The 18583-nt window shown below is 47.1% G+C and overlaps 1 protein-coding gene across 1 annotated transcript in view; it reads left to right on the top strand.

Moving 5' to 3' along the window:
* The window catches only part of ATG2A (autophagy related 2A), a gene marked incomplete at its 5' end in the record, with an annotated part of 59137 nt that extends 41356 nt beyond the window's left edge, over window positions 1–17781 (top strand). The window contains 14 exons of the mRNA XM_029286649.1: window positions 1132–1275; window positions 2481–2666; window positions 4100–4317; window positions 5063–5198; window positions 6192–6389; window positions 7480–7581; window positions 8577–8661; window positions 9788–9908; window positions 10179–10251; window positions 13030–13112; window positions 15207–15328; window positions 15432–15586; window positions 15912–16064; window positions 17253–17781. Coding sequence (XP_029142482.1) covers window positions 1132–1275; window positions 2481–2666; window positions 4100–4317; window positions 5063–5198; window positions 6192–6389; window positions 7480–7581; window positions 8577–8661; window positions 9788–9908; window positions 10179–10251; window positions 13030–13112; window positions 15207–15328; window positions 15432–15586; window positions 15912–16064; window positions 17253–17489 — 2013 coding nt within the window. The remainder of the gene's footprint in view (window positions 1–1131; window positions 1276–2480; window positions 2667–4099; window positions 4318–5062; window positions 5199–6191; window positions 6390–7479; window positions 7582–8576; window positions 8662–9787; window positions 9909–10178; window positions 10252–13029; window positions 13113–15206; window positions 15329–15431; window positions 15587–15911; window positions 16065–17252) is intronic.
* Between the last annotated feature and the right edge of the window lie 802 nt (window positions 17782–18583).

The following is an 18583-nucleotide window of genomic DNA, read 5'->3' as shown; positions in this document are numbered from 1 at the left end:
AGTTCAGAATGCGGCCGCGCGGGGGATCCTGGGGGCCTCTAGATGCTCCCATGTAACACCTCTCCTGCGCGAGCTGCACTGGCTCCCGGTGGCCTTCCGGGTGCGCTTCAAGGTGTTAGTAACAATGGACCTAGGTATTTGCAAGACCGCCTCCTACCAAACACCTCCCTTCGACCAGTCCGCTCCCACAGAGAGGGCCTCCTTAGAGTGCCGTTGGCCAGACAATGCCGGCTGGCGACCCCCAGGGGGAGAGCCTTCTCTGTGGCAGCTCCTGCCCTCTGGAATGACCTACCCCCCCGACCTACGTACAGTTGCGGACCTGCGCCTTTTTCGCTGAGCCCTGAAGGCCCATCTATTCCGTGCGGCCGGCCTGGCGTAGCTTGATTATGTTTCAGTGGGGGGGGGGGTTGTATGGGTGTGTTTTTAGAACAGGTCTGTTATTTAATTCAATTTTAGAACAGAAACTATTTATTGATTATTGTGGTTTTTAGTATCGCCTGTTCACCGCCCTGAGTCCCGTAAGGGAGATAGGGCGGTATATAAATTTAATAAATAAATGAATGAATGAATGAATGAATGAATGAATGAATGAATGAATAAAACGGTCACTAAACGATGTAAATCAAGAACTACCTGTACAGGTAGTCCTCGACTTACAACAGTTACAACAGTACTGAAAAAAGTGACTTATGACCATTTTCCACGCTTACAATCTCTTACAGCATCTCCGTAGTTGCGTGATGAAAGTTCAGACTCTTGGCAACTGGCTCACACTTACAACGGTTGCAGTGTTGCAAAACGATCCCGTTTTGTGACCTTCTAACAAGCAAAATCAGTGGGGAAAGCCAGATTCACTTAACAACCATATTGCTAACTTAACAACTGCAGTGATTCGCTTAACAACTAGGGTAATAAAGATCGCAAAATGGGGCAAAACACTTAACAACTGTCTCTCACTTAGCAATAGAAATTTTGGGCACACTTGTGGTCGTATGTTGAGGATTACCTGTGTATGTCCAGGGCTGAAGGGAATTCCTGTTGGGTTGAAGGAAACCCATCCCAAAGTATCTTCCTCGTTCCATGCCACATCCCTTTGCACACTCTCAGTGTGTGACTCTTGTGCTCTGCTAGTTGCCCGAGAGCCCGGCTTCTCTGCCCACCTGTCCCCCAGCTGAGACGGCGGCCATCAACCAGCGAGACCTCACAGATGCCCTCATGGATACCGAACGTGGATACCCGGAAATGACTGGTGAGACTGGTGGGGAGCAGGGCAGGGCAGTTCTAGCTTGCCTACGCACAACACCTCACAACACCAGCGGCATTTCCACCTGCCATGGGTTTAACAATTCAGAAATTTGTCCCAAAGGTGCTTTTTCAGGAGGCAACTGGGCTTTCTTGGTTTTCCTTTGAAGACATTTCGCTCCGACTGGATGGTGGGGAATGGAAGGATTTATACTCCTTGCAGACAGCTGGTCATTTGCCTTCTTTTAGAGGGTCGTTGAGGTCACTTGGAGATTTATCTGTGTCCTCAGGATCCTCAACCACTTTCTAAAAGCATGCAAATGACCAGCTCTGTCTGCAAGGAGTATAAATCCTTCCATTCTCCACCTTGCAGTCAGAGGTGAAGAAGCTTCTTGGATGAGAAGCGAAAGGTCTTCAAAGGAAAAACAAGAAACTCCAGTTGCCTCCTGAAAACAGCACCTTTGGGACAACCCTGACCTGGATGACTATGAATCTCCCTAGACAAATTTAAAGATTTGCAAGTTTTTAATTTCCCAGTCTAGTTCCCCACTCTGAGGTTTTTGGGTGTCTTCTGTCCAAATGACACTGAGGTTGTTTGAATAGATATGGTGCTACAAGTTAGCCAGGCTTAACTTTTATTTTCTGGATCTAATAGAACAGTGGTTCTCAACCTGTGGGTCGGGACCCCATTTGGGGTCGATCGACCATTTCACGGGGGTCGCCAAGCAAGGCTGTCCGCCATTTTTTTTGTCCGCCATTTTTTTTCCCCTTTTCCGGCGGGTGCCTTATCTCCCTTGGGCTGGGCCAGCTGGTGGTTGGCCTGCTCCGTCTCTGCCGCTTGCCAGCTACGCCTCGGCCGGCGCAGGGGGCGGAACCACGCATGCGCGGCGCTCCCGGGCAGGGAAAGTCCTCGACTTACGACCGGTTGGGTAGTCCTCGACTTACGACCGGTTTAGTCCTCGACGTACGACCGGTTTAGTCCTCGACTTACGACCGGTTGGGGGTCGCGGCATTAAAAAGGTTGAGAACCACTGTAATAGAACAAATCCAAGAGGCTGCTTGCATCAGATGCTCAGCTACGTGGAGAGAGTCAATTTTCAGATGACAGGGATTATTGTTTAATAGAGAAACTGACATAAGGGATGTGGCCTTGCAGCTCACCGCAAACTTGTGTGAAAGCAGCTACTCAATCCTCTTTTAAATGCTGTTTCCCAGGGGACTCCGGGATGAGGCGGCAGCCTTCACCAGTCTCGGTGTATCTCTTCCCCGGTGAGAAAGGAGCGGCAGGCCAGGGGAAAACCCCACCGCCCCCAGTGATCCCGGTGGGTAAGGGGCTTGACTTCACCCCTTCGGAGGACAGCGAAGGCGAGAGCGAAGCCACGGATGGTTTCTGCATTTTGGATGCTCCAGGAACGGGCATTCCGGTAAGGACCTGGCCATCTTTGGGTCTTCTTCGAGGATTGCAATGGGAATGTTCTGAGAAAAGTTACTGCAGAGTAAGCGCCACAAAGAACGTTCTTCCTGTGTCAACTCAGAAAGCTTAGCTTGCCCCAGGAACTGCTGATCCAGTTCTACAGAGGAAGTATTGAGTCTGTCTTTTGTACCTCAATAATGGTCTTGATTTGGCACCGCAATCAGACAGGCAGATATAGACTTCAACGGATAGTTAGGACTGCAGGAAGAACAATTGCAACCAGCCTGCACGGGTCAGAAAGAGGCCTGAGAAAATATCTTACAGCCCCCTCACAGCCTGGACATAAACTGTTTCAGCTGCTCCCCTCAGAATGCTGCTATAAGGCATTACATGGCAAAACAACTAGACACAAAGATGTTCCCCCCCCATGCCATCACTGTGCTAAAGACCTAATTCCCACAGCACTGTCTTAGGTCTAAGGATATTTGCCCATGTAGTAGGGCTGTAGTAATATTATTATCCTTCCCATCTTTTTTATTCCCCCCTTTTATTGGTATCATTATGATGATGATTATTACTCTGTTGCTTTGCGTGTACACAGAGAGCTTCTGCACCAGAGAAAAATTCCTTGTGTGTCCAGTCACACTTGGCCAATAAAGTGTTCTGTTCTATTCTGTTCCATTCCATATTCTAGTCTAGTCTAGTCTACTTTAATCTATACCATCCCATCCCATCTCATTATTTCTATTTCTATTTCTGTTTCTATTTCTATTTCTATTATTTCTATTGTTACTACCGTATTTCTAATCCTATCCTATCCTTCCTCTGAGATGCTGGGATTTCTCAGTTTGGGTATTAAGCGGTCCCATTCATCTAAAAACTGATCTTCCCCACACAAAATTGACCAGATTCTGCAGGGAGTTGATGTAGTGCCATCTCCATTAAAATAAGTAAATAAATAAATTTTCATGTACTCTAGACCAGTGGTTCTCAACCTGTGGGTTGGGACCCCATTTGGGGTCGATCGACCATTTCATGGGGGTCGCCAAGCAAGGCTGTCCGCCATTTTTTTTGTCCGCCATTTTTTTTCCCTTTTCCGGCGGGTGCTTTCCCTCCCTTGGGCTGGGCCAGCTGGTGGTCGGCCTGCTCCGTCTCTGCCGCTTGCCAGCTACGCCTCGGCCGGCGCAGGGGGCGGAACCACGCATGCGTGGTGCTCCCAGGCAGGGAAAGTCCTCGACTTACGACCGGTTGGGTAGTCCTCGACTTACGACCGGTTTAGTCCTCGACTTACGACTGGTTTAGTCCTCGACGTACGACCGGTTGTGGTCGCGGCATTAAAAAGGTTGAGAACCTTGAGAATATACAGTATTTGCAGCGTTGACACACTGCTCTAGACCCTCTTGCAAAAATTTGCCTATCGGCCTTCTCTCTCTCTCTCTGCAGCCGCGGGATGGGGAACCAGTGGTGACAAAGCTCTTGGATGGCCCGGTTCACATCCAGGAGGGTCACTTCTCTCGGCCCCTGGGCAGCACGGATTTATTGAAGGCCCCCTCGCACTTCCCGATGCCGGAGAGCCGAGTCGTGATGCGGGAAATTTCAGTGGTCTGGCATCTCTATGGGGGCAGAGATTTTGGGCCAGGGCGCTCGGCGTCTGGCCACATGCATTCACCCAGGTAACTCTTCCCTTCCGTGATCAGCACTCAGCTTTCATTCAACTTTCTGACCACTTTCTGACCTGGGCTCGCTTTCCTGTTTTGAAGATAAATTGTTTGACAGAAAGGTCTCCCTTTCTGTCAAACACTGTGGATCAGTGTTTCTCAGCTACAGGCAGTCCTCGACTTAACGACAGTTCAAAGTTACAATGGCACTGAAAAAAGTGACTTATGACTGTTTTTCACACTTATGACTTTTGCAATATCCCCGTGGTGACATAATTAAAATTTAGCCACTCGGCAACTGACTCGTATTTATGACAGTTCCAGTGTCCCGGAGTCACGCAATCCCCTTTTGCAACCTTCCGACAAGCTAAGTCAATGGGGAAGCCAGATTCACTTAACGACCATGTTACTAACTTAAGAACTGCAGTTGATTCGCTTAGCAACTGTGACGAGAAAAATTGTACAACGGGATAAAATTTACTTAATAAATGTCTCTCTTAGCAACATACATTTTGGGGTCAATTGTGGTCATACATCGAGGACTACCTGTATAAGATGGGTGGACTTCAATTCCACAGTCAGCAAAGCTGGAGAATTTTGGGAGTTGAAGTCCACCCATCTTACAGCTGCCAACTTTGAAAACGCTGATGTAGGTGAAATTCCCTAATGCTGGCAAGAGATTGGTCAGATCTTTGGGGAGAATATTAATAACATCCAATACCTGATCACCACTTCTTCCCAATTTCAGGACGAAATCAAGCCTTCCCAGCACCCGTTCCTCCCCCTCTCGGTCTTCGGTGCCCGGCCGACCCCAGAGCTCCTGGCGGGCTCAAGGAGGCCCTGGCCGTATCCATGACCTGCTGATGGAGATCCAGCTTACAAAAGTGAGATGGGCAGGGGCCGCTGTGAAGGGGCGGGGCGGGGTGTCTGGTTCCCAAGCAGCCTTGTTTTGGGGGCAGCCAGAAGAGACAGGCAGGAGACCCATGTGCCAGCAGGGAAGAGGGAAAGGAAGAAAATGGGAAAGAGAAGAGAGAAACAGAGGAGAAAAGGAGAGACAAGACAGAGAAAAGAGAGAAGAGAAAGAGAAGATAAGCGAGAGGAGAGAAAAAAGAAAGAAGAGAAAAGGGGAGAGAGAAGAGAAGGAAAAAGAAGACAAAGAGAAAGAGAAGAGAATAGGGAAGAGAAAGGAAGGGAAGAGAAAGACAGAAAAGAGATGAGAAGAAAAGAAAAATGAGAGAAGAAAAGAGAAAGAAGAGAAGACGAGAGGAGAGAGAATAGAATAGAATAGAATAGAATAGAATAGAATAGAATAGAATAGAATAGAATAGAATAGAATAGAGGGGGAGGGGAGGAGAGGGGAGGGGAGGGGAGGAGAGAGGAACCCTGGAAACAGATAAATGCAGAGGGGCAATATTAGACAATGGTGGCAAACAAGAAGTATAGGCAGTCCTCACAACCATTCATTTAGTGACCATTGAAAAAAGCTACTTGTGACAGTCCCCACACTTACAACTGCCACAGCATCCCCATGGTTGTGTGTTTGTGATTGGGGGTGGCACATGGTACCCCACTTAACAACTGCTCTGCTTAGTAATGAATGTTCTAGTCCTTTTTGTGGTCATAAGTCGAGGACTACCTGCAATGCCAGTTGCCAAAGAGTCTGGATTTTATCACATGACCATGAGGATGCTGCCACGGTCATATGCGTGAGGACAGGACCTCCTAAGATATGTTTTTCAGTGCTGTCGTAACTTGGAACAGTCTCTAAACAAACGGTCGTAAATTGAGGAGTAGATGTGGTGAAGATGCGCAAAGTGAGCCAGCATACATAGCTCATATTGGGTCAGTGACGCTGCCCTCTTCCTCTTTGCTCTCAGGTGAGCTTCCAGCACGAATCCTACTCGGGGGATTCATCCGAGAAGCTGTCCGTGGAATCGGAGGAGCAGCCATTAGCCAGGCAGGTGTTCATTGTCCAGGAGCTGGAGATCCGAGACCGCCTGGCCTCCTCGCAGATCAACAAGTTCCTCTACTTGTACAGCAGCGAGCTCCTGCCCCGACGTGCCCATTCTAACATGGTAAGGACCGAATCTCCCTTTGGATCAGGGATCTGCCCATTGTAACCAAGGAGTGGTGAAGCTGCCCTGTTGGGGTTGGTGGGCATGGTGCAGAATAACTGCAGAATAACTCCATGCTCAAGCAGGAGACCCTCCCATTTTCAAACGGATGGCTATCCAATCTCTTAAAAACCTCCAGTGATAGAGCACTCACGACTTCTGGAGAGAAGCCATTCCACTGGTTAATTGTTCTCACCGTTAGGAAATTTCTCCTTAATTCTCAAGCTGCCTCTCTCCTTGATTAGTTTCCATCCGTTGCTTCTTGTCCTGCCTTCTGGTGCTTTGGAGGATAAGTTGACCCCCTCCTCTTCTTTGTGGCAGCCCCTCAAATATTGGAAGAAGGCTATCATATCGCCTCTAATTCTTCTCTTCATTAGATTAGCCATTAGATTAGCCATTAGATTAGCCAGTTCTTCCAACTGTTCTTCATATGTTTTAGTCTCCAGGCCTTTAATCCTCTTTGTTGCTCGCTCTTCTCTGCACTTTTTCTGGAGTCTCAACATCTTTTTTATATTATGGCCACCAAAACTGGATGCAGTGGGGAAAGACTCTGCTGGCCACTGTCAAAACACATTGGCTGGGGCAGGTGGATAAATCACAAAACTGCTTGCCTGAAGGCATATCTACTCTTTTTTATTTATTTGATTTTTATCCCACCTTTATTATTGTTTATAAATAACTCAAGGGCAGTGAAGGTACCCAATGCTCCTTCTTGCCCCTAATTTTCCCCCAACAACAACTCTGTGAGGTGGGCTAGGCTGGGAGGGTAGCACCTCTGCAAAAGGTTCAGATCCAGAGAGTCTTTGGGCAACTTTAAGATGGGTGGACTTCAACTCCCAGAACCCTAACCCTTCAAGTGGCTAAGAATGAGAAACACTTGACTGGCTGGGGGAATTCTGGGAATTGAAGTCCACCCTTTAAAACAAGAGAACGCCAACTCCCAAAATTTCCCAGCCAGGGTTTCCCACTCTTAGCCATTTAAAAATAGGTGGACTTCAACTCCCAGAATTCCCCAGTCAGCAATTCCAATTCTCTTCCCTCTTTTTTTCAGCTTACCATCAAAGCTCTTCACGTCTGCCCTGAAGCTGGTGGGGGGGGTCCCGAGTGCTGCCTGAGGGTCTCCCTGATGCCTCTCCGACTCAACATAGACCAGGTAAATGTGTTTATGGATTCACAACCTCAGGCAGGTATTGTGAGGTGGTAGATTACCTCTCCTTACATGAATTGGGCAAAACTAAGATGGGAAAAGGAAAAGTGTCTGGATTCTTCCACTTTGCAGCTCTGGGAGACATTTCCAGGCTTCCTTAGGAAGTATTAAGGGTATATGGAAAAGGTCTTGGGAAAATGGGTCGAGAAAGCCTGTCTAGGGAACAACTAGATAAGGGGCAGCTTAGCCGATAACTGTATAACGGGTGAAGGAAAAGACTTAGAAGAAACCCTCCCTAGTTTCTCAGGCTGTAAAAGAGATGATGGAAGATTTGTATTTTCAGACTTACAAGATTCTATTAATGTAGCTTTAGGGAAGAGTTGGATAAGAGTCTGCTTAGTCCTCAGCTGCATAATGGGAGGAGAAAAGGACTCTCAGAAGGGAGAGGCTGTAAAAGAGACGGTGGGAGAATTGTACTTTCAGACTTGAAAGATTCTATTAATGTAAGTACAGGTAGTCCTCTACGTATGACCACAATTGAGTCCAGAATTTATGTTGCTAAGGGAAAAAGTTGTTAAGTGAGTTTTTCCCCATTTTACCACTTTCCTTGCCACATTTGTTAAGTGAATCACTGCAGTTGCTCAATTAGTAACACGGTTGTGAAGCGAATCCGGCTTCCCCTGTTGACTTTGCTTGTCAGAAGGTCACAAAAGGGGATCACATGACCCCGGGACACTGTGAACCAGTTGTCAGCCACCTGAACCTTGATCACGTGACCATGGGGATGCTGCAAGAGTCATAAGTGTGAAAAAATGGTGATAGGTCACTCCTTTTCAGTGCCACTGTAACTTCGAACGGTCACTAAATGAACTGTTGTAACTTGAGGACTACCTATAGAATTAGTTCATTTGGTTGCGTTTCCTCTCTGGTCTACCTGAGAGTCAGAAGGTATCTGAGTTGGTGCTTCCTTCCTCCCTTCTCCGCTCTGCTTCTCCTTCCAGGACGCCTTGTTTTTCCTCAAAGACTTTTTCACCAGTGTAGTGGCCAGCATCAATCCTGTCGTGCCCATTGAGGCTGGATCTGAAGGTACGTGGCCTTCTGGGTGACCTGGGCCGGGGGTCCCCAACCTTTCTGGGTTGGCGGCCCGGAGGTGGGGGTGGTGGAGTTGCCTTTACGCCCACACACAAACGGGCTACGATTGTGCGCCTGCGCAAACAGGGTGACAAGCGCCCGCACGAGGCTCAGCTAGCACTCGCGCGATGCCGTGTGAGGCTAGCACAAGTGGGGGGGGACAGTGCACTTGCTGCACCGCTAGTGCGAAGTGGGGTGTGTGCTCATGGTGACGCTAGTGCCTGCGTGATGCTGCAATGCTAGCAGGGGGGGTGCGAGTGTGCACACGCGTGGGCACTGGCCAGCCACTCACGGGGCCCAGTGACCAACAGCTCATGGCCCGGTAAAGGGCCGCAACCCACAGATTGGGGACCCCTGACCTAGGCCGATACTGGGAAATGTAGTTTGACCCTGGCATGTGCTGCTTTCCCCACCTCCCAGCCTGTTCTCTGCATCTCGTCTCGTTTTCTGCTGTAATTGCGGTGTATTGGACTTTGCTGAAGTATCACCACATGCTTTGGCTCATCTTCATTTAATAGAATACATAGGAGAACAAACAGCTTTGTTGATAAAGGTGGTCCCTGAAGAGCAACGCTTGACAGTTGCTATTATTTTAATTCTGTGGGTCTCTGCATTGGCATCATCTCTAATTGACAATATTCCATTCACTGCTACAATGATTCCTCTACTTCTCAATCTAAGTCAAGATCCTGAGGTTAATTTACCCGTAAAACCACTGATCTTTGCATTAGCCATAGGTGCCTGTCTTGGAGGTAATGGGACATTGATTGGAGCCTCTGCAAATGTTGTTTGTGCAGGCATTGGGGGTTTTTTACGGGTGTGTTTTTAGAACAGGCCTGTTATTTAATTCGATTTTAAAACAAACTATTTATTTATTATCGTGGTTTTTAGTATCGCCTGTTCACCGCCCTGAGTCCCGCAAGGGAGATAGGGCGGTATATAAATTTAATAAATAAAATAAAAAAATAAAATAAATTTGTCTTTGTCTGGGTGCTGGTCTCAAATCCTGGGTGCACAGAGGAGGGTTGGGAGGACTTTTGTGGGACAAGAAGGGCTTTCAAAAACAGATCACCCCCTCCAGGTCCTGTCGAGTCCCCTGGGAAGGACTCAGCCGAGAGGATGATGGCGACTTCGGTAGAGACCACAACCAGCGAAAACAGCTCCAGTGCCTCCTCTTCCTCCGAGCAGCCCATTTATTTCCGGTATGGATGCCAGCAGGGATGGGGGGCGGGTGGATGGGAAAGGGATTGTAGGGGTGAGAAAGTGGATGGGGACCCAACACTGGAACAAACGACACTCCTCCATCTAACACCTTCTCAACGGAAGTCCACATTAAGCTCCCAGAATTAAAGCAGATTTTCCATTGAAGTTGGAGTTGAAAACTTTGATGCAGAAAGTGTCCCAATCCTTTCCCTGCCTCCCAAAGATGGGAAACGCCACCATATCAGCTATTTTTCTCTCTTCCTCCCCAGGGAGTTCCGGTTCACCTCCGAGGTCCCCATTTGGCTGGATTACCACGGGAAACACGTCACCGTGGACCAGGTGGTGGGTAGCTAAGCACGCCAAGCCCTTTGCCCCACAAATTAACAAAAAATGACAGAATAACAGAATTGGGAGAGACCTTGGAGGTCGTCTAGTCCAACCCTCTGCTCAAGCAGGAGACCCCATACCATTCCAGACAAATGGTTGTCCAGTCTCTTCTTAAAAACCTCCAGTGATGGAGCACCCACAATGTCTGGTGGCAAGGTGTTCCACTGGTTAATTGTCCTCACTGTTAGGAAGTTTCTTCTTAATTTCAGGTTGCTTCTCTCCTTGATTAGTTTCCATCCATTGTTTCTTGTTCTGCCTTCAGGTGCTTCTCTTTGACAGCCCCTCAGATATTGGAACACTGCTGTCAGGTCACCCCAGTCCTTCTTTTAATTAAACTAGACATACCCAATTCCAGCAACCATCCTTTATATGTTTTAGCCTCTGGCCCCTTTAAATCATCTCTGTTGCTCTTCTCTGCAATGCAAGTTGGTTGAGTTTGCTTCGGGAACGTAAAGGCCGGCCAGTGGGTGGAAATAAAAAGAGCTGAATTAAAATGACAGATGTCACGGGGCAGAGGCGTGGATGTATGCTCTGTGGAGTTCAGGGATGAGACGAAACCAGCAGAGTGGAAGCTTCACAGCTGTGAGATAAGGAGGAATGTCCTGAACTTCAGTGCTATAAAGCAGTGGAACCGCCTGTGCCTTGATTTTGTGACTCCATTACAATAGACATTAAAAGAATCAAGTTTTCAAGCTGAATATGAAGAAATAAGCTGGTGGTAAGAACACAGGAACCGCCTATTGGAGATGCCTGAATGGATTCCTATACTGAACAGGGTTAAAGAATAACAGAGTTGGAAGGGACCTTGGGGGTCTTCTAGTCCAACCCCTATCAAACAGCAGAACCTATACCATTTCAGACAAGTGGTTGTCCAATCTCTTCCTTCTAACCACTGCGTCACCACAGGAATGGAATTAGAATTAGAATAGAACTTAGATTTCTATACTGCTTCATAATGCTTTACAGCCCTCTCTAAGTGGTTTACAGAGTCAGCCTCTTGCCCCTCCCCAACAATCTGGGTCCTTATTTTACCGACCTCAGAAGGATGGAAGGTGGAGTCAACCTGGAGCTGGTCAAGATTGAACTACTGGCAGTGAGCAGAGTTTGCCTGCAATGCTGCATTCTAACGACTGAGCCACCACGGCTCTTGGTATTAGCAAATCAACAAAGAGATTAGTCAACAAATCAAAATATCCAGTGAGTTTAGGTAGTCCTCAACTTACGACAGCAAGGGCCCAGAAAATCCATTAAGCAATGCAGTCATTAAATGAGGACATCACATGACCGCATCTGATTTTATTTTATTTTTGCTGTGGTCATTAAGCAAATCACAGTTAAGCAAGACATCACATGATCGCCATTCCCTGCCAGTTTCCCCCATTGACTTCGCTTGTCAGAAGCCATCTGGGAAGGTCACAAATGACAGTCCCCTGATCCCTGGAACCGTCGCAAGTACATGCCAGTTGCCAAGCATACAAATTTTGATTCTGTGAGTGTTGGGCTACTGTAAGCGTCATAAGGTCCTAAGCAACTTTTTTCAGCACCATATAGCTTTGGTCACTAAACAAATGGTCGTAAATCGAGGATTATCTATACTGTGCTGGATTGGGAATACCCATGCTAACATTGGATAAATGGCAGTTGTTAATGTTTGTTTGGTGTCTATAACCAGCCAAAATATTGAGGCTCCCAGTGAACCCTGTCTGTGATTTATCTGGTCTTCGGGAGATGCATTGAAGGGGGGGGGAGCTGTGGAAGATGTGACCCTGTCTGAAAGCAGGAGGGGGTGAGAGTTCACAAAAAACATTTAACTTTTTTTTTGGTATAAAATGTATTAGTTTTTATAGGGTTAGGAATGAGGTAGGATCGAGATTGGGGTTGGCATTTGGGTTGGGGTTAGGGTGAGGGTTTTTCCAAATAACATTCTCGATATTTAGCAAACAGCATAATGTCTGGGTTCATGTGTTTAACAAGAAATAATAGATAATATATAATTTCAAAATTACATATCACATACAAACGTTTAACTTATTTAGAATAAGAAGAGAATAGAACTGGAAGAGACCTTGGAGATCTTTCAGCACCCTGCTCAAGTAGGAGAACCTATACCAGTGGTTCTCAACCTGTGGGTCGGGACCCCATTTGGGGTCGATCGACCATTTCACGGGGGTCGCCAAGCAAGGCTGTCCGCCATTTTTTTCCCCTTTTCCGGCGGGTGCCTTACCTCCCTTGGGCTGGGCCAGCTGGTGGTCGGCCTGCTCCGTCTCTGCCGCTTGCCAGCTACGCCTCGGCTGGCGCAGGGGGCGGAACCATGCATGCGCGGCGCTCCCGGGCAGGGAAAGTCCTCGACTTACGACCGGTTGGGTAGTCCTCGACTTACGACCAGTTTAGTCCTCGACTTACGACCGGTTTAGTCCTTGGCTTACGACCGGTTTAGTCCTCGGCTTACGACCGGTTTAGTCCTCGGCTTACGACCGGTTTAGTCCTCGACTTACGACCGGTTGGGGTCGCGGCATTAAAAAGGTTGAGAACCACTGACCTATACCATTTCAGATGTATTTTATTCTTTTATATTTCACATTGCTCCAGTCTCTCTCAAAAGAGGGACTCTGGACGATATACAAGAAAACATCAAACTCTGAAAAGAGGATATAAAAATAAAAATGCTGGGAATTAAACATTTTAAACTTGATAACAAAATTTTCCCCTCTGGTGGCTTCTTCTTCTCGCCAGGGCACCTTCGCCGGCATCTTGATCGGATTGGCTCAACTCAACTGCTCCGAGCTGAAACTGAAGAGACTCTGCTGTCGCCACGGGTAGAGACCCTCCTCCCTTCCTTAGGGGTCAGGGATGTGTGGGGCTGGCTTCCACAATACATGGCCAGGGAAGAGGGTGGGTTGCAAGGGCAGGAGGCTGTCTGACCTTCTTCTTTTTTAAGGTTTTTTTTTTCTTGCTTGATTTATTTATCTAAAAAAAACACACACACAACTTGTTTAACCAGGATAGGTTAAACACACATACACACAAATAGAGTGTCATGAGTATTAACTGAGTTCTTTGAAGACCTCAGAAGACCTCATACAACCACACTTTAGCAGCTCTATTCACAGAACATGTTTACAGTAGAGTAGAATAGAATAGAATAGAATAGAATAGAGAATAGAATAGAATAGAATAGAATAGAATAGAATAGAATAGAAATACAGAATAGAATAGAATACAATAGAAATACAGAATAGAATAGAATAGAATAGAAATACAGAATAGAATAGAATAGAGAATAGAATAGAATAGAATAATAGAATAGAATAGAATAATAGAATAGAATAGAATAGAATAGAGAATAGAATAGAATAGAATAGAATAGAATAATAGAATAGAATAGAATAGAATAGAATAATAGAATAGAATAGAATAGAGAATAGAATAGAATAGAATAGAATAGAAATACAGAATAGAATAGAATAGAATAGAAATACAGAATAGAATAGAATAGAATAGAATAGAAATATAGAATAGAATAGAATAGAATAGAAATACAGAATAGAATAGAATAGAATAGAAAATAGAATAGAATAGAATAATAGAATAGAAGAATAGAATAGAATAGAATAGAATAGAATAGAATAATAGAATAGAATAGAATAATAGAATAGAATAGAATAGAATAGAATAGAATAGAATAGTATAGTATAGAATAGAATAATAACTTTTTGTCACTTTGCCATACATTAAAATGAAATTTTGTTGCATATATCTCTCAAAGGATCACCACCTCCGATATACACGTGGCAAAAATAAATAATACAGAATTATGCATATACTAAACTCATATAATTATATGATTATTCTCATTGTGGAACAGAATGGTTTTCTGGGCATGACAAAAAGCAGAAATAGAAATAATTTCAGCTTTTTTGTTAAGCCCAGAAAACCATTTTTGTTCTATAATCACAATAAACATGTTGTGTGAATAGAGTTGCTTAGCTCGGCTGCAGTTCAGGCAAGGCTTCTTGCCATGCTACGTTGCTGGCCCTTAGCCAGTTTGGGGCCAGCCCACCACAAATACCCCATTTTAACCGACCCTGGAGGCCAATCCGAGTCCACCAGGAAGGCTAGATTAAAATCAGACCGCTGATTTACAATCACAATTGAGCCCAAATTTTCTGTTGCTAAGTAAGGCGGTTGTTAAGTGTGCTGCGCCCCATTTTACAACATTTAGCCACCATTGTTAAGCAAATCGCAGCTGTGACCCCTGCAGTCGTTAAGCAAAGCTGGCTTCCCCCATTGACTTTGCTGGTTGGAAGCTGGCTGGGAACGTTCGCCAAAGGGGATCACGTGACCTCGGGATACGGCAACCGTCATAAATATGAGTCAGTTGCACCCAAATTTTGACGCTGTGGCCATGGGGAGGCTGTAACGTTCATAAGGGTGAAAACTCTAGTGCCGTTGTAACTTTGAACGGTCACTAAACAAGTAGTTGTAACTTGAGTACAGGTAGTCCTCAACTTACAACAATTCGTTTAGTGACCATTCAAAGTTACATCACTAAAAAAAGTGACTTATAACTGTTTTTCACACTTACAATTCTTGCCGCATCCCCAGGTCATGTGATCAAAATTCAGATGCTTGGCAATTGACTCAACATTTATGACGGTCGCATTGTCCCGGGGTCACGCGATCCCCTTTGGCGACCTTCTGACAAGCAAAGTCAGTGGGGAAGCCGGATTCACTTAACAACCGAGTGACTAAGTGAACAGCTGCAGTGATTCACTTATCAACTGTGGCAAGAAAAGTCGTAAAATGAGGCAAAGCTCAGTTCACAAATGTTTCACTTAGCAACAGAAATGTGGTCGTAAGTCAAGAACTACCGGTACCACCTGCACATTTCCCCACCTCTCTCTTTCCAGGCTGCTGGGGGTGGAGAAGGTGGTCAACTACGCCCTGACCGAGTGGCTGACAGACATTCGCAAAAACCAGCTGCCGGGCATCCTGGGCGGGGTGGGACCCATGCACTCCTTCGTGCAGTTGTGTAAGTGACCCCTCTGTCCAGCTGTTTGGTGGGGAGTGGATGGGTGGGTGGGTGGCACGGCTTTCTTCTCATACCCCTCCCTTTTCCCTCCTCCTCCCCCAAGTCCACGGCCTGCGGGACCTCTTCTGGCTGCCCATCGAGCAGTACCGCAAGGACGGGCGCATCATCCGTGGTTTGCAACGTGGTGCCGCCTCCTTCGGCACCTCCACCGCCTCGGCGGCCCTCGAACTCAGCAACCGCCTAGTGCAGGCTATTCAGGTTTCCGGGGAGGGGTCTGCCAAAGCCCAGCCCAAAATGGTGGGGGGGGGAGTGGCTGAATCTAGACCCAGAGTGGGCAACTACGATAGCTGTACTACCTGTAGTCTTCAACTCCCAGAATTCTGAAAGTTGAAGTCTACAAGTCATAAAAGGTCCATAGTTCCTTGGCTCGGGAATTCTGGGAGTTGAAGTCCATAGGTTATACAGTCGCCATAGTTGCCCACTCTTAACCTAGACCCACAGTCTGCCCCTTCTCAGTGGGAAGCTCAGCCCTCCCCTCCCTATAGATGGCCGAGCTTCCCCCCTCTCTCTTTTCCCCACCCAGGCCACCGCCGAGACCGTCTACGACATCCTGTCCCCCACGGCTCCCCCGTCACGCGCTCTACCAGATAGGAAGTACGCCCGCAAACTACGACGGAGCCATCAGCCGGCAGATCTACGTGAAGGGGTGGCCAAGGCCTACGACACCGTGCGCGAGGTGATGCTCCTTGGGGTGGGGAGGAGAGATTTAGCTCCATTTTGGGCTGTTGGGGGTTTGACATCCTCTTTCCATTCCCCCCCCCCTTGTATTCAATTATGTTTGATTTTCGGAGACCCCCTGGACAAATCGGGACGACCAAAACCTCGTTCCAAAAAGTCTTTACCAAACGGTAACAGAGTCTCTGTCACTCACCAGTGGGTCGAGTCGACCTGATCTAGAGGGTCCCAGGGCCAAAGATCAACCTACGGAATGGTTGTTATAGACTAACCAAGAGTAGCAAAATTCGCTTAGGTGTTGGTTATTCAGTCAGACGTTAGCAACTCGCTCCCTATTGTTCCCTTAACAAAACCGGAGGGAGACAAGAGTTTTTAGCAAAAAATATTGTGATTTGCAGTCACGGGACTGCCCACTGCTACAACTGGTATACACACTGGCCAGTTGATAAGCTCCCAAAATGCAGTCATGTCAGCACAGAACTTTGGAACCAGGTAAATAAGTACCTTCTGGGGGTCCTTCAAACAGTCTCTAAGTGGCTGGTCATAAGTTGGGGACTGCCTTTATGCTTCATATTTTCCACTGCTGCATATTCCCCAGTTTTAGTCTCTAGGATAATACTTTGCTCTCAATCATAGAACATAGAATAACAGGGTTGGAAAGGACTTTGGGGGTCTCCTAGTCCAACCCCCTGCCCAAGCAGGAGACCTAATACAGATTGTCTTCAACTTAAACCATCTGTTTAATGACCGTTCAAAGTTACAACAAGCACTGAAAAAAGTAACTTAGGACCATTTTTCATACTTAAGACCGTTGCAGCATCTCCGTGGTCTCCTGATCAAAAATCAGACGCTTGGCAACTGACTCATAGTTATGATGGTCGCAGCATCCCGGGGTCACATGATCCCCTTTTGGGACTTCTGACAAGCAAAGTAAATGGGGAAGCCAGATTTATTTAACAACCGGGTTACTAACTTAACAACTGCAGTGATTCACTTAACAACTGGGGCAAGAAAGGGTCATAAAATTACAAAATTCACTTAACAGACTCCTTAGCAACAGAAATTTTCAGCTTGATTGTGGTCGTAAGTCGAGGGAAAACCTGTTCCCTCTATCCCCAACCCAGAGGTCAAACGGAGGGACCCTCCTGTCCATCGCTGCCTCCAATTCCTCTTTCCTGTCTCACCCCAGGGCGTCATAGACACGGCCCAGGCCATCTGCGATGTGGCTGCGCGTGGGCACGAGCAGAAGGGCATCACGGGGGCCGTGGGCGGCGTCCTGCGGCAGATCCCTCCCACCGTGGTCAAGCCGTTGATCGTGGCGTCCGAGGCCACCTCCAACCTCCTGGGCGGGATGCGCAACCAGATCAAACCCGATGCCCTGAAGGAAGAATCCCTCAAGTGGCGCTTGGAAGATAGCCAGGATTAGCGGGGTGCTCCTTTGCTCGCCCCGGATCCAAACCACGGAGCCAGGCCCGCTTCGTCATTTGCACAGCCACAGAGGAGATGGCTACGACTGTGAGAAAAGGGGGCTTCAGTAGGGCCTAAAGATTCGGGACATGAGCCCACCCACCGGATCCCGCAGTCCGTGAGGGGTCTGCAGCCATCTCCTCCCGCCTCGCCCTTGTTTCTGTACTTTTGGGAGTGTCCCGCTGTCCCCCGTTTGATGCATGGTCTGCAGCTGTGTTCTCTCTCCCTAAAAGCACTGGGGGGGGAGGGGAGCAGGAGGGCAGAGAAAAATAACTGAGATTAAAGAATGTGACTTGTTTTCACCTCTCGCTTGCTTGGATGGGCCGGCCAGGATGCCAGATCCTGGCTTAAGGGTTCCTTGGATTAGGGCCAGCCCGGTGTTTGCACTCATCCCTGATCTTTTGGGGTCTGTGTGAAAGGAAGAGGAACAACAACCGGACAGGTCAGGCCAGCACCCTGTGCGCCATTGCTCTTGTGTAACAAGTGTTGTGGCCGTTCTTTTCGCAAAGGACTTGAGTTCGAAAGAGTTAAGCCGACAATCCTGCAGTTGCCTAAATACCATCTGACTTTTTGGACCTTCCGGGAATTCGCACCTGCTTAGCATATCCTGAGATCCAGCTCACAAAATCAAGGCAAAAGATGGTTTATTGTTGGAGGGCAAATGTGTGATGTATCCAATTAAGTTTTTTTTAAAAAAAAAACAAAACTGAGTTTCTTTAACCCTAGCTTTGCTTAAAATCCAATCCATGATGAGTTAATTTTGACATGGTTAGCTTAGCCAAATTTCCTGGATTTTGCAGGATCTTTCGATTTGTATAGTGGTGACCCGAACTGGACACTTTATTCTACGTCTCACTAGTGCGGTGTAAAGCAGTACAGGTAGTCCTCGACTTACAACAGTTTATTTAGTGACCGTTCAAAGTTATGACAGCACTGGAAAATGTGACTTACAGTCGTTTTCCACACTCACAACCGCTGCAGTATCTCCATGGTCAGATGATCAAAATCCAGATGCTTAGCAACTGGTTCATATTTATGACGGTTGCATTTACC

Source organism: Protobothrops mucrosquamatus, unplaced genomic scaffold (assembly GCF_001527695.2).
Source record: "Protobothrops mucrosquamatus isolate PMUCROS unplaced genomic scaffold, P.Mucros_1.0 scaffold4398, whole genome shotgun sequence".
Lineage (NCBI taxonomy): Eukaryota > Metazoa > Chordata > Lepidosauria > Squamata > Viperidae > Protobothrops > Protobothrops mucrosquamatus.
This window is presented reverse-complemented; position numbering and strand designations above follow the sequence as displayed.